The following is a 14,680-nucleotide window of genomic DNA, read 5'->3' on the forward strand; positions in this document are numbered from 1 at the left end:
ACTGGCTGCTTTTTGAAGTGCTGCTCCCAGCCAGCTCTCCCCACCCGAAGATTTAGACAAGCTGGCCTAGCAAGATGGGGTGCTAAGGGGGAACCTTAAAAATCGGGATCACAATTCTATTTCAAAGGTTTTCTGCTGGTCACCAGAAAAGGGGTTGGAGGCAGCAGTGGGAGCCTTGGACTCTAGGGCAGCCCACTGGGCTTCAAAGGGGTCAGGGGGCTCGGGGTGGGGGGCAGAAATCCCTGGGGGGTTTTGCTCGGAGGGCCAGACAGTCCCATTGGCTTTGAGCCGAGGGGGGTCCAGGAGGGCCTGAGGGAAGGGGTTGGCCTTGACTCCCAAATTTGTAACAGGACCCTGTGTGGCAGAGCAGAAGGCATTGGTCACCATTTGGGAGGGCGTGATGCCCACCACGGGCACGCTGGGGATGGCAGGAAAGGGCAATGCAGGCACGTAGGCAGTGCCCACAGGCACATAAGTGGGGGGCATGTGGGGAGATGCAAAGATGCCTGTGGGGAGGGGAGCTGCCTCATAGCTCAGAGGAAAGCTGGGCAGAAGCGAGGGGGTGGCCAAGGGCACCTGCTGGTGCTGTTGAGCCTTGGCAGCCTTGGCAACCTCTTCCAGCCAGCGCTCTGCCTCTGAGGGGGTCCTCTTGTGTCCTGGCTGGAACAGGGAGTTGGCCTGGGGGTCGTTCCATGAGGAAGGGGATCCTGAGAAGAGGGCAATACAAAGGTCAAGCAGTGGCCTTCCCAAACAGGCCTCCAAAGTTCCACTCACCCATCCACCCCCAGCACAGGGAAAGTGGGCCTTCTGGCTGTACCTGTGCTGCCCCCTTCCACAGGCATGAGGGTTGCAGGGGGCTCTCCAGCTGGCTGGGCGAGCGAAGTGTCAATCTGAGTGCAGAGAGCCGAGATGCCATCCGAGTCCCTGCTGGGGGCTGCCTCCGCCTCTAAGACAGGCAGAAGAGAGGGAGGGAGAAGTCCCACTTTCAATGCAGCTGGTTGCTTGGGGCGTCTGTTCCCCCCCCCCCATTTTCCTTCTGCCCCTTTCTCCCCTGGACCGGACAGCCCCTATGGCCTCCCTCCTGCCAGTAGCTCCTGCCTCCCTCCCTGGCACCGAGTGTCAGGCCCCGGAAATGGCCTCTGCCCCTGGCAGGCAGCCCGCCTCACCTGCACTGCTGTCTGCATGGCCCTTGCGCTGCAGCGTGGAGGGCAGCTCGTTGAGGCGGAGGGAGAGCTGCCTCTTGAAGGGGGAGTTCTGGCTCAGGGTGGGGAACCCTCGGAAGGAGCCTTGCCGCACCAGCTGCTCCAGGGGGGCGTGGCGGCGCGGGATGGCGTGCGCCCCCCCCGCCTCTGTCTTCTCCTCTGGGGAAGTGGCCCCCTGAGGAGGCGAGGCGCTGCCGGGTTGGGCGGGGGCTGGGATTGAGGCTGAGGGGGCGGCAGCTGCTTCCACTGCAAAAGAGGAAACAAACCGGAGCTCTTGCTGGTGCCGCTCCCCCAAAGCCCCTGCTGTACATTGGAGTGCCCCCAGCAGCCGGTCAAGCCCCCTCCCCCCTCCTTGTCCCCCGCGGGGGAGCAAAGCTTGCCCCAGGGGGAGGTCAGGGTGCCGAGTCTCTCGGAATGGCTTCTGTCCTCCTTGGAAAGTCATCATGTCAACCCTTACAAATACAGTTTGATCCCGGCTTGTTCCCGGCACATGGAGAGTAAAGAGACCCCAATTGTAGAGTTCAGGGAACACAAGAGAGCAGCTCCCTTCGCCTGACATCCGAGGGGAGCAGTAGAGCAGAAGGAGAATCAGACTGGCTCGCCCCCCAGAAGTAGTCCCCACCTCTCTAGACAGAGACCCGGCATCCACAGCCAGCGGTCTTTCCATATCTTTCAATGGGGCAGCCCCAGCACAAGGCTTGCAGCCCGGGGTGCCAGCTCACGCGAATGCCCCGGTGCCCCCTACCTTTTTTCTTATCCTGGGGGGGCCGTGCTCCAGAGGGGCGGGAGGTGGGGGCCGGGGGACCAGGTAGTCGGAAGGAACCCTCCCGGGCAAAGCTGGTGCGGCTGGCATCGAAGGAGGCAGTCACCCCACATTCTTTTTCACGCTTCTGCTTGCGCTCCAGGCAGGCGGCAAAGGCGCAGCCTACGGCGTGGCTCAAGCGCTCCCCCTGGCAGAGTGAACATGGGGTTCTGATGGGGGGTGGGGAAGGATCTGGCAAACAGGGTGTACCCTTCCCTTCCTGGGTCTGGAAAGATGACCGAAGAGCCAGAGAGGGACAGAAGGGTGACTCCAGAATGGGACAGTCTGCCTCAGTTTCCCTTGTTGACTGACAAGTCAGCGTTTCGAAAGAGCCCTACAATCCACCAGACCTTCTCAGATCCATGAGGGGCTTGCAGGGCATCCTGACCACCCACTAGGCAAGGGGCAGCTTCTCCTCTGGGGCAGAGGGCCGGGAGGAGAAGCAGACTGTCCAGCCCTTGTGGCAGGGAGGAAACCCAGCACTCACCGAGTCCTTCAGGGCCAGGAAGCCGTGGCAGATCCAGCGCCGGGTGGTGCCATCCCGGCAAATGTAGGAAAAGGCCTTGTCAAAATTGCGATCCGGAGCACAAAAGGAAACCTTCTCGATGGTCTGGTCCACAATCAGGTCCTGGGGTGGGGGGAGCAGTCTGCACATGCTCTGGACACTTTCATCATTGTAGCTTGCACCCAGATCAGGAAGGACATCCCCCCACTCCCACCTTGCCATGAGCAACCGCTTTGCTTTGGCTCAAGGGGGGAGGAAGTGAGGGGAGGGGGGCATGGCCTCCTGCCATGCCCCTCCCACTTAATTGGAGCCCAGCTGTGGTCAAGGTCAGCAATTTCTGGGCACTGAGAAGGTGAGACACCCTCGGACTGGCACGCTGCCCTTCCCCACTGCCAGATGCCTACCTTGGTCTTGTCATCCACCACGCGCAGCCCATCAGCTGAAACCCACAGCACGGACTTCACAGATTTGCGGCCGCTCTGTGGAGGCCACAGAGAAGGACCACATCAGCAGGGGCCACTAAGGGCAGGCCTGGGCCCACCTCCCAAGCCCTCTTGCCCCCAGGCGCTCTCCTTCTCCAAACTCCTCTGGGCAGAAATAGGCCCACTGAGGGCGGGGGGGGGGGGAGAGCAGGAGAGAAGCCTGCAGGTCATTTTGCTTTCCTTGGCACCGGGGTGGGGGCCACTGAATTTTGTGCCAAATGCCCAAATGTTCAGTTCCTGGGTGGATGGGGTCTGTGTCAGGGAATTCTCACTTTACATGGATGAATCACACCAAGCCTTGTGCCTGCAAACTTGCTCCCCCAGTCCAAGCCAGGGGGTGGGAGTGTCTTGTGATGGTAGAAGCGAAGAGAGGAGACTCCTGGATGAAGAGCAAGCAATCAAAGTGCCCCTTGCAACCTGTGCCTCGGATTAATTAGCTAAATTATTCAAAAGACTAAAAGGCCTTCTTAGTCAGGCCTCTCTATTTTTGTTGGCAAATTATTTATAAACACTGCAGTTTGCAGTGGAAACATTTCCATCCCTCCCCCCCAGGGGAAAAACGCTCTTTGCCTTCTGGGAGATTCGGGGGCTGAGATGTGCAGCCCCTCCCCACCCAAAGGGTGCCTGCCCACCCCCTCTGCAAAACAATGGTTTTATATAAAAGCTTGCGTACATCAAATTATTTTTCACTAATCAATGCCTCGGCTTCCTCTGCTGGAATTCATACAAACGGCAGCTTCACAGAGTAAAGCATAAATTCTGCCTGCTCTTTTTGAGTCTTGTGATTTGAAGATAATCCTTAAAACTCATCAATAATTATTTTAAAAAATTTTAGAAGGAGCAACTTTGTTTTGTAGTATACTGCGATGGCACGACACACTTAACCATTGCACTTACACAACATGCTGAGATTGCCAAAGGTCAGCCTTAACAAACATGTTGTGGGAATTCAGATCCCTGGGTGAGTAACTGGCTTCATGGATGGAGTGAAGACAAATCCCGGCAATATTTTGTGCAAAGTTGCTGATGAGTCACCCAAGGACCAAAGAGGTGTTTTTGGACACAACTCCCCCGCCATCCGGCCAGGAAGTCCCACTGGGCACTGAGGGGGTCCAGCATCAACTATGATTCTGTATGGCCAATAAGACCCTGCGGCCATCTGGGCCCCCCACTAGGAAAGGCTGAATTAAGAAAAAGTCAAAGAAGAAAGCTGGACTTAAGCCCCCTGGACTCCCACTGCTCAGAGCCCGGAATGTGTGCGCAGCCTCCGGTCTGGCCAGAGCTCTCCTTGGGCATCAGCCCCCTCCTCACCAGCTGGACCCTCACCGCTTTCAGCTTCTTCACTGCCTCTTCGCACACCTGCATCCCTCGGGACTCCTCCACTTCCACGTAGCCCAGGTACTGCAGGGAGGGAGAGAGGGAGGGAGGGAGGGAAGGGGTGCAGTCAGCAAACAGGACCTGATCTTTGTGCCATGGAAGTGAAAGAGCAGCAGGAGCCACGTCGTGGGGTTGCCCAGAATGCCCAAATCTGACCACCCGCACTGGTGGGCGAAGCACAAATCGAGGGGACCCAGCTCAACCCCAATCACCAGAGCCCTGGGGCTGCAAGACAAATAAAGGGGCTCCCTGCCCCCCACAGCCCTCCCACAAGGGTTGGAGGTACTGCCAGGGCTTTAGGAGGGTTGTGGAAAGGCGCTGGGGCCAGCCCAAGAAGGAAAGGGGCAGCTACTCACCCGCACCGGGAAACTGCAGCGCCCCTTACGCACCGCCTCTTCATCGGCCTGCCACTGGTGGGGGCGGCTGGCCTCGGGCATGTAGGATGGTTTCTTGCGGCGGAGACTCTGCCGCAGTTTGTTCATTGCTCACCCCTGCCGGGCCTGAGGTGGGAGAGGGCAGGTGAGCCCAGCTGCCCTCCAGGGAAGGAGCCACGCACAGCCCTGGCAGGCAGGCCCAGGCTTCATTGAGACTCTCCTTCCGGCACCCAGGACAGTCGGCCTCTGACCAGTATCACCCTGGACTGCCCAGGAAACCCCGAGCCAGCCTTTCCTCATCAGGATGTCAGAAATGGGGACATATTCTTTGGCTGGGGGGAGGGGGTGGAGATGCTCCAAGTTCACCCTGAGCTGGTGGCTAAGGTCCTTGGGCAGCCCCACCCCCCTGGGCCTCCCACCGGATGTCTTTAAGCCCTAATAGAAGATGCTCTTCCCAGGAAAAGGGGCCCCGGGGCATCGGCTCCCCACGGATGCACCCCTGCCAGGGATGGGCAGAGCCTAACCTTGGGCTCTGCTCCTTTGGCTTCCTGAGGCACAGCCCAGCCAGCCCTTGCCAGGTGAGGTGGGAGCAGAGTTCACCTGCTGAGTGGAGGAGACTTTCCCCCTTTTCCTCTCAGGCTCCTCAGAGGGCTGCAGCCTCCTGGGAACTCAGGACCAAAGGAAGCTTCTGGCATTGCAAAATCTCTCCTCTGTCACCTCCCAGCCCATTCGGGGGGCGGGGGGGTCGTAAACCCCCAGCCCTTTTTGTCCCTATTTTCTCCTGCTTTAGCCCTACATCAATCTCTGGATCCCACCAGAAAGACTTGCCTTGGCTTGGACCACCACACCTCATCCCCATCAAATAAAGTGTGGGGGAGGCAGAGAGTCTTCTCCCATTCCATTTTGGAGCCGTTGCATGCGGTGGGGGTGGGGTGGGCTCTCAGTCACGCTCTGATAATGCAAAAGATGCAAAGAGCTGAACGCTCCCCTGCCGCCTTCTCCTGTCTCCTGGAAACAGCGGCCGGTCTCAGAAGCGGCATCCTGGCCCCTTCAGAAGGGGGCCCCTTAGTTTGCATGCTGCTTCATTGGCACCCCAATGTTGGGGGGCAGGTAGAACCCCATCTCTGTCCCCCCTGTGTTCCTGCTCCCTGCCAGTGTCGCTGTCTTGAAAACCTGCAGTGAAGGGCGAAAAGCCCCCCTCGTGCGGCTTCCTTGAGGCCCGGACTCTGCTTAAAGCCAATCTGGCTGGGCAGATGTAATCGAGGGCTGAGGGGACGGCCTCGTTTCACCTTTGCAAACTCTTCCAGTCTACAGGAAAGTTTCTGCCGAAATCCAGCAGGCGTCCCTCAGCTCACAGATGGTCCAGTCCATTAAAGGGACTCTGCCCCACAATGCAGACCAAGCCTGGTCTCTTTTGTGCAGAGCGTGTGCCCCACACAATGGCCACAAAGCGAAGCCCCTGGAACGCTGGGGAGACACACAAAGGGGCCCAGACGTAGACATGGTTAGGGGATGTGTGTCTGCGGGGAGGGGGATGAGGTCTTGTTTAAAGATGGCCTTTTAACAAAGTCAAACTTCTCCACACAACAGCTGCCTGGAGCTGGTGGGAACAATAGGGCAACATAGAGGGGCCCCCACGTCAGGCGAGCAGCTGCCCCTGAATGGCTTGGGGGAGCCCTCAACAGCTGTGTGTGTCCCGGCCCTCCTCCCCCTTCCTCATCGAGCGCACCAGCTGCACCGGAGCTAGGCAAACATTTGGCCAAGAAAGTTTTCTCAGCTGCCACCAGAATGCCCCCCCGGCCACTGGCGGCCTGGCACACCCAAGCGGCTGAAGGGTTTGCAGGCCCTGATGGGGGGCAGATGGGACTCATTCCCAGGCGAACGAAGGAGGGTGGGAGAGGGAGCAGCCTAGAAGAGAGAGAGAGATTCTCCCTGGTGATCAGGACCAGGGCAGAAGGATCCAGGGAGTCTGGGGATCTCTTGGAGGAAGCGGAGTCAGGGAACTTCTGCAATCCTGCCCTTGGCAGCTCATTTTAGCAGTGCAGAAAAGCCTGCAAAGCAGGCCAAGCCTCGAGGAGGGGGAAACAGGAGGGGCCCTTTCCCCAGCCTGCCTGCTGCTTGTCCTCACCCAGGAGAGCTTATGGCCTCCTGCACCAGAGAACAGCCTGTTTGTATGTGAGGGTGGGGTGGAGTGGGGTGGGGCTGGATAAGCTCTATGCACCCTGATAGCTTCTGTTGTGCTTCCTGGCTGGGCCAGGGAAGAAGGTGGCCAGGCGCGGGGGGGGGGGGGTGGACACCTCAGAACAGTCAGACCCTCACTCTCTTCCTCTCTCTCCCTCCCTCCCTCCCTCCCTCCCTCCCCTCTGGGGCTGGCAGGCCCTGAGACAGGCAGGCGCAGCACCTCCGAATGCAAAGCTGACTACATTTGCACAACCTGCTTCCTGAGTCATTCTGTTTTTAGGGTTTGGTCAACTATTGAACCCCACTAATTAAATGGGGGTGCTTGCACAAAACAGTACCCCCCCCAAAGAAACAAGGTGAGCTTGGCCTTGTGTGCAAGTGCAGCTGTCAGGCCGTGAGCCAACCTGCTTGTGCTGGGGTCCATGTGTAGAGGCTGCCTCACCAGGAGAGACGGGCCCTCCTTTCCATCACTCCCCTCCAGCCCTTTCGCAAACCCCAGGGTAGTGCCCAGCTCAGGGCAGTAGTGACACAGGGCAGGATGGCTGGACTTTAGTTACCCAGCTACACACAGAGCTGTCTGTGTGAAACTGCATGTCATTTTTGGGTGTTATGAGAACACTAAAAATAGGTGGGCGCAACCCCCCCCCCCGCCTCCTTGTCTCTTAGCCAGTCCACAGCATTGCTTGCTGCTTTCCCCAAGAGGAGCCGAGGGAAGATGCAATCTTCTCTAGGCCATCCTGGGTGGGCGCCCCCATTTGTCTGGGGCTCGCCCTGGAACCCCACCCCCATCATGTTATAACTTTGGCAGTGTGGAGAGCGCAAGTGTGACCTAGATCAACAGGTCTCCCACATAGGGCATGGGGGTTTCCAGAGAAACAGTGGGCTTCCCCCCCCAATTCCAGCCGGCCCTGTCCTGGCCTACTCAGGCCTCCTGGTCAGCGTTCTTCTCTCCCTCCCAGGATTTCACTCAGTTGCAACTGGGAAAGGGTTGTCCAGTAGGGAAGGCTTTTGGGTCACCCGGGCTCCCTCTGGGAAAACTCTGGAAGGACCTGGCAGATCAGCCGGAGCCCATCCCTTTGGCCCGAGAGATGCCAGGAGGACTGGGAAGACCCAATGTGGACCCGTTCCTGTGGGCTGCCAATGCACTGGCCTTTCCATGGTGGAATTGCAGGCCAAACTGTTCCTGGCAAGAGAGCCCGCCTGGCGGGTCTGCAGTGTCAGGAATGAAAAAGGATCCCAAAGATGCCGCTGGCCCCTCTGGCTGCCACCTCCTCAGGCCAAGACCCAGAGACGGCATCCCAGTGTGCAGAAGCTCCCTGCCTGGGTTAGCCCAGGGAGGTCCTGAGGCTGAGGATATGCAATGAGCAGGTGTCCTCTGAGCAATAGGCAGAGTCCAGACAGCATTTCTTCCCCAAGGATGACCCTCACCCCTGGCCGCTATATGGATCCCAACTCAACTGGAGCTCTAACAGCTTTCCCCAGCCTCCACTCACTACAGATGATGGGAGCAGCACCTTTTGGGGGACGACGACAGAGAAACAACTCCTCTGCCTGTGTACCCCCCAAAGAGATGCCCCCCGTGGGAGGGAGGTGCCCTTCATCGGAACCACCAGAGCTTTGCTGGGGAAGGGAATCTGAACAAATCTCCCTGCTGGGGCCAGCACAAGAACGCTCTGGAATCTTTTCTTGCACAGGGAGGGGTTTTTTGGAGTGGTGGCCCCGTCCAATGCCTGGGACCCTCTTCCTGAACTCTAGATCTACTCACCCTCTTCCTTCCCAGGAAATTATGGGTGTTGGGGGGGGCTATGCTACCTGGCTTTCTCCATGGCTTTTTTCCAAAATGGGGTTCCCCAATGTTCACCTGAAAAGGCCCTCATTCATCCTGTACCCCCCCGATGTTGGTCAGTCCCTGATGCAGCCTCATTTCTTCTAAGGCTGACCACAAGTGAGCCCGCCAGGGAGACCCCCCCCCAAGCCTGGTTTGAACATGCGACGGAGCTTTCTGTCGGCCCCACCCAGGAAAAGAGTCTCCTGGAGGGAAGGAAGCAGACCAGGCAGACTTCCTAAGCAGCTTAAAATAGCTGAGGCAGCCAGGCCATGGGGAGGCAAATGGGGCGTTCACAGGCTGAGTCCTGTGGGAGGCAGCAGCTTCCCAGGAGAGGAGATGGAGGCATGGAGGGAGAAGTGGGGACTTGTCTCAAGCCAGGAAAACTTGAGCCATTCTCTTCCTGGAGCTGAGCAGGCCCCTTTGCCTAGAACTGGGGCTTGGCAGGTGGAGGGGCTGGAGGTAGCCCCCACCATGCAAACTCTGGGAGATAGGGGGGGCAGTGAAGGTGGGGGCTAAACCTGCAGCCCACCCAGCCTCTCTGCGTCAAGGCTGCTCTCCAAAAGGGTCGTTGTGGGGAAGCACATCACAGAATGTATTAAGGGTGCAGATCAGCATAATTCATGGAGCCCATTCCCTGAGTAGGTCCAAGGGACTGGCTCAGACAGGAAATCACCCCCCCTCCAAAAGAATTCGGGAGAGAAACCATCTCCCCTAAACCATCCAGAACAGAGAAAACGAAGACTCCTCCCCTGATTCTCCCCACTTCAAGAGACCTTGCTTGGTAGCCTCATCTTCAGGCTTTGCCCTCTGTGACCCACCCCCCAATTTCTTGCAAACTTCCACATACACACACAGCGCCGTTCCTGGAAATTCCCAGTAATGCAGCAAAAGCAGCATCTTGAGCTGCACCCCCAAAACCTCGCTAGCCAGGCGGGGAACTCACTAGCCCCTCTCAGAAAGGGGGGCAGGGAGGGTAGGGCGAAAAGTTTCCCGCAAGCCCGTTTGGTAAGTTAGGTGCCGGGGCTGGGGGTTGCTCCATCGTACCCCCTTGGGTGCGGGTGGAGAAGGATGGCGGGCGCCAGAACCGGAGCGCTGGGTGGGGCAGCCAGTGCCGGAGCTTCCCGGCCAGCCTGAGGTGTGGCGGGGCGAGAGGGGGGGGCGGATCGGATAGCCCGTCCCCGCCTCGCAAGGATGGAAAGCCAGTCCTTCCCGGCGCGCCTGGGCGGAGGCGCGGGGGCGTCGGGATGCGATCCCTGCCCCCTCCCCGCGACCCTCTTTGGGCAACCCGGAAAGGGTTGCTCTCTGTGGAAGGCAGCGAAGGGCGGGGAGGGCTCCTGGGCCGGGGGTTCCTCTCCGTGAGAAGCGCGCCTCGGAGCCCTCGCGCCCGACAGGATGCGGCCGGGGAACGGGGCTCGGGGGGCCGTCAAGGCGGAGAGAGACCCTTCCCCGGCGGTCCCCGCAAGCGGGCAGCGTCCTCACCTGGATGTGGTAGCGGCGATCCTCCTCCCGGCTCGGCATCCAAGGGGAGCGAGCGAGGAAGGGCCCGATGCCGCCCCTGCTGCTCCGTCCGCCCGCGGACCCCGCTTCGTCTCTGCCGCCGCCGCCGCACGCACGCGCCTCCCCCTCCCTCCCTCCCTCCCTTCGAGGACAGACTCCAGCCCGCCTGGCCACGCCCCGGGCCCGGAGGATGCAAGACAGACCGCGCCCCCTCCTCGCTCCTCGGCCCGGCCCGGTTCCTGCTGTCGGTGGGTGCCCGGGCGTTGGAGGGCGCCTCCCTGCCTGAAAGAAAGCGGCGCCTTTCCGAAGCCGGCGGCACTTTGTACATGCTTGCCGCTCCTCTTCCTTCCCGCGAGAACCAACGATGCTGCCTCATCTAACTGCGAGAGCCAAGAAATAGCCAGGCCGGCTGATAGACCGACATCCTGCCGCCTGGGAGGAAAAGCCAGCCGGCGCTACAGAGAAGAGGCAGCGGGGAGGCGCCGTTGTCCTGGGGCGAGGCTCTTGGGCGGGAGTCCCCTATTAGGGAAGGGGATCAGTCTGCGTGCAGGAGCCCCCTCTGCGCCTTCCCGAGTGTTCAAGGGGCCGGCACAGAGCACATGCTGGGTCGGTGGGTGGGTGGAGCGCTCCGGAGTCTGGGTATTACAAGCGGAGTCTCCACTCTGGGGAAGATGCTGCTGACGGGCTAGGAGAGCAGGATGTGGGACTTCGGGGATCTCAGGGGCGCTTATGACCTGCATCTATGGGTCGAGGAGATTGCTCCCCTCCCCCAGTCAGGGATCTAGGGCTTCCTCTGTTCTCAAAGCACAGAGGAGAGCAACGGTTAACAACTCTCCCCTTTCATACACCCTTGCAGTGGAAAATTCCCCCCCCCCCCGTGGTGATTTCTTTTCCGGGAAAGGAGGCTTCAATGAAATCCAGCTGGCAGCGCCTGATGGGCTGGGCAGGGAGGAGCCGGGCCGCCTCTGCAAGGAAAACCAGAAGGCAGGTCAAGCCAGGCTTCCAAGGGGCTTCAAGGAGGACCCAGAAAGTACCTCCTTCTCTAACCTTGGGGCGGGGGCTCTGCTTAGCCAGCAAGGAAGCGCTCCCCTCCCAGCGAGCATTGGGTCAGGAGGAAACATGCTGGGAAAACCAGCTGGTGAAAACACAAAAGGGCAAAGGAACCAGGAATTGAACCTGGAAGCCAGGTGGAGCCCACAAGGCCAGATCACTGCCAGAGAGAAATTGTGGAGGACATCCTTGCCCACTGGACTTCGGAAGAAACTCCGACTCATTCCTCAGTCCCTAGAAGGAAGGAGTTGCTTCCAAGGGGGCCATTCTACCTGCAGATCTGACCAAAACAACTCACCCCATCCCCATCCCCACTCCTCCTTTCCCGGAGAAGGAAGTTGAGGCAGCTACAGCTTCAGGGCACCCTGGAAGGCATGGATGATCAAAACCCAGTTCTGTCAGAGGTGGGGTATTGATGCTGCCCAATTGTACCTCTTGAGCCAGGATATCCGCTGCCACCAAGGTCTTGTCCCAGGGCTTGGAGGCTGGGAGGGAACTTGAGCTCAATTCGGAGATGATTAGCTGTGGGTGTTGGACCAACTTTTGTTCTGAACTGGGTACTTACCACTCTGGGGACCTTCATAGACCCGCAGCTCCTTCTTGAGAGGCAGCTGTGCCATCCATTCACTGAATGCACCCATTGCTGGAGCGGGTGATCCTTCAGACTGTCACTCATACATCAATCACCTTGCATTTAGACAGTTGTAATGTCTTCTGTTTTGAAGGGCACTTCAGCTGGTTCAGAACGTTGTTGCCCTGGCATTCCCAGGCCTGCCTGCATCACACAACAGCTCCGTAAGCTGTAATGGTTACCTGGAGGCGTCCTGGCATTATGCCCCCTCTCTGGCCTTATTCAAAGGGGCCCAGAAAAGCTTCCTTGGGCTACACTGAGCAACAGGACCCTTGCAGGGATGAACGGTTTGCAAGAATGGTATCTCTTATTGTTCAAAATTCTGGATTTGTATTGTATTTTTTATATTTAAATCCTCTCAGAGCCATGATGTATTGGGCAGAAAGAAAAAAACCCTTTGTAGGCCCTCTTTTGGGCAAGATGTATGAGTTGCTGCCTTTGGAAAATGCCTCTAGCAGAAATGGTGCTATAGGAACAATAACAGATGAAAAGTTTAGAGAGTGGGTAGCCTGTTTCTTAAATCCTAAATCCAGGAGTCAGGCTTACCCAGCGGGGAACGGGGAAGATTAACAAGCTGGAAAGGAAGAGCCTCCAGGAATTGCTGAGGGGAGGGGGATGTGGCGGTGCAGCGCAAGGGCTCTTAGACATCTCCCATAAAAAGCACGCATTTCAGCTTTCTGTTAAACTGATGAATAAGGATTGATTGAACAAAATACAAGATACACAGATGCTAGTGATTAGTCTTGAATTAAGGTAATACAAGTTGGAAATGATGACTATTATGAAATATACTGAGATTTAAATTGAAAGAGCAGGATGGAAAAATGTTATAAAACAGATAATTATATTACAGTTAAAATGTGTGGGATGGATACCAACTAGATAAGAGTTTGAGACTCGGTGGAAATACGTTGGAAATTAATTCAAAATGCTGGAAACAGCCAAATAAATAGGAGGAGAATTGGAGGAGACTATGCTGGTAATCAGCCAAACAATGGAGGGAGTCAAGGAGGAGACTATGCTGGAAATCAGCCCATAAAATACTGGAAACAGCCAAACAAATAGGAGGAGAGTTGGAGGAGACTATGCTGGAAATTAGCCAAACAATGGAGGGAGTTAATGAGACTATGCTGGAAATCAGTCCACAAAATGCTGGAAACAGTCAAACAAATAGGAGGAGAGTTGGAGGAGATTGAGGAACTATTCTAAAATCAACTAAATAGTTGGTGTTTTGGAGGGGATCAAGCTGAGAATTAATCAAATAGAACAAGCTGGAACATAGTTAAATATTAGAGGAAGATATAGTGGAAAATATATTAGAAATTGGAGTAAATAAAATAGGCCTTTGAGAGAAATCTGTGTAATATGTAAACTGGGAGAAAAAAAAAACTAAGGTAAACTGATTCGAGGATAAGGGTCAAAGGATTAAAATTAGATAAAATGTTTTATAAAATATAATAAAAATGGAGTGGTATTGAATTGAAACTAAGAATAAACGGTGATAAAATTGTAAGGTAAACACTTAAGAGGTTAGAATATTGTAAAAAATATTTTGATATGACTTGTATAAGGTAAAGAAGAATAAAGATGTTTAGAATTGTTATGCAGATGTAAAAATGAGTGAAAGTGAATTTGAAACTAATTTTGGATAGATATAATGGATTTATATAGATGAAAATGTTAAATTTGAGGTAAAATTGGTTTTTTCTTAAATTTTGAATTTCTTTTTTATCTTCTTTTTTTCTTTTTTTGTTTATTTATAAAAGATGTAATGGAAATTGTGAATTGAGCTTGTGAAAGGAATGTAAGCATGGTAACCATCTATGACCGGATCGAGATTTTTGCTCTTGAAAGTTATTTTTTTATGTTTAAATTTGAAAAAATAAATAAAAAATATTTACCAAAAAAAAAAAAAAGCTGGAAAGGAAGAGCCTCCAGGAATTGCTGAGGGGAGGGGGATGTGGCGGTACAGCGCAAGGGCTCTTAGACATCTCCCATAAAAAGCACGCATTTCAGCTTTCTTAAAAGAAGAGAGGCTTGGAGCTCCAAGGAGATACTCAGGAGGAAAATTAACAGTAAAAATAGTGAGGCCTTGGCACTTTATGTGTTGTGTAATCTCTCCACACCCACCCACTTGCAACCTCCCTCCGAAGTTGTGCAGAAGACCAGCCCACTGAACGGGCCAAAACAGACACCCGGGAGACCCCGCCCAGGCTGTGAAAAGCCCAGAGAGAAAAAGCCCAACAAAGGTTTCATGGAGTCTTTGCCCAGAATGTCTTTTGAAGTACCTTACGGCCATTAAGGAGCTTCAGAAGGCTGGGCAGTCAAGGATGGCCTTTCCATCATGAGGGTTAATGGATGCTGGCTTCAAACCCTCAGCAAACAGCCATCGGCTTCCTTGGAAGCAGCAACTTGGCGCAGTTTGATCTGTGAGGCTCCTTTAAGGAGCAAGGCAGCGTGAAAACTGGATTTACCCATCAAGCTATGGTTTGACTGTCGTTTATTGAATAAGCTAAGATTTGCACATTGCAAGGCTAACCATGGTTACAAATCAAGATAGCGTGCACAAAACTCAGCTACACTTAGGCCAAGCAACCTCTTTGCCAGCACCACTTATCCTTGCCCACTGTCTCCCCTAAACTTCTTGGATGCCAGGAAGTGCACAGGGCCAGTACAGAGAATACCAAAGTGCTCATAATTTGGGGAGGGGGATCACTCAGGCCGGTGATAGAGGAGGGGCAGATTCTGCCC

General features: G+C 55.7%; 1 protein-coding gene across 1 annotated transcript; it reads right to left on the reverse strand.

Annotated features, from left to right (window-relative positions):
• NUMBL (NUMB like endocytic adaptor protein) lies at window positions 1-4,850 on the reverse strand. The gene is made up of 8 exons (XM_070949561.1): window positions 4,725-4,850; window positions 4,318-4,392; window positions 2,914-2,988; window positions 2,492-2,632; window positions 1,948-2,152; window positions 1,167-1,448; window positions 818-946; window positions 1-707 (listed from the first exon to the last, which is right to left on the reverse strand). The coding sequence occupies exons 1-8, from the start codon at window positions 4,848-4,850 to the stop codon at window positions 109-111; spliced, it is 1,632 nt and encodes a 543-aa protein (XP_070805662.1). The 3' UTR covers window positions 1-108.
• Between the last annotated feature and the right edge of the window lie 9,830 nt (window positions 4,851-14,680).

This window comes from Pituophis catenifer, unplaced genomic scaffold (genome assembly GCF_029215685.1).
Source record: "Pituophis catenifer annectens isolate HBS135680 unplaced genomic scaffold, rPitCat1.0.hap2 SCAF_9, whole genome shotgun sequence".
Lineage (NCBI taxonomy): Eukaryota > Metazoa > Chordata > Lepidosauria > Squamata > Colubridae > Pituophis > Pituophis catenifer.

Coding starts and splice junctions, on each gene's coding strand:
- NUMBL (XM_070949561.1), bottom strand. CDS start 4,850: ATGAACAAACTGCGGCAGAGTCTCCGCCGCAAGAAACCATCCTACATG. Junction 4,393..4,724: donor GCTGCAGTTTCCCGGTGCGG/GTGAGTAGCTGC, acceptor CCCTCCCTGCAG/TACCTGGGCTACGTGGAAGT. Junction 2,989..4,317: donor CAGTGAAGAAGCTGAAAGCG/GTGAGGGTCCAG, acceptor TGGCCTCCACAG/AGCGGCCGCAAATCTGTGAA.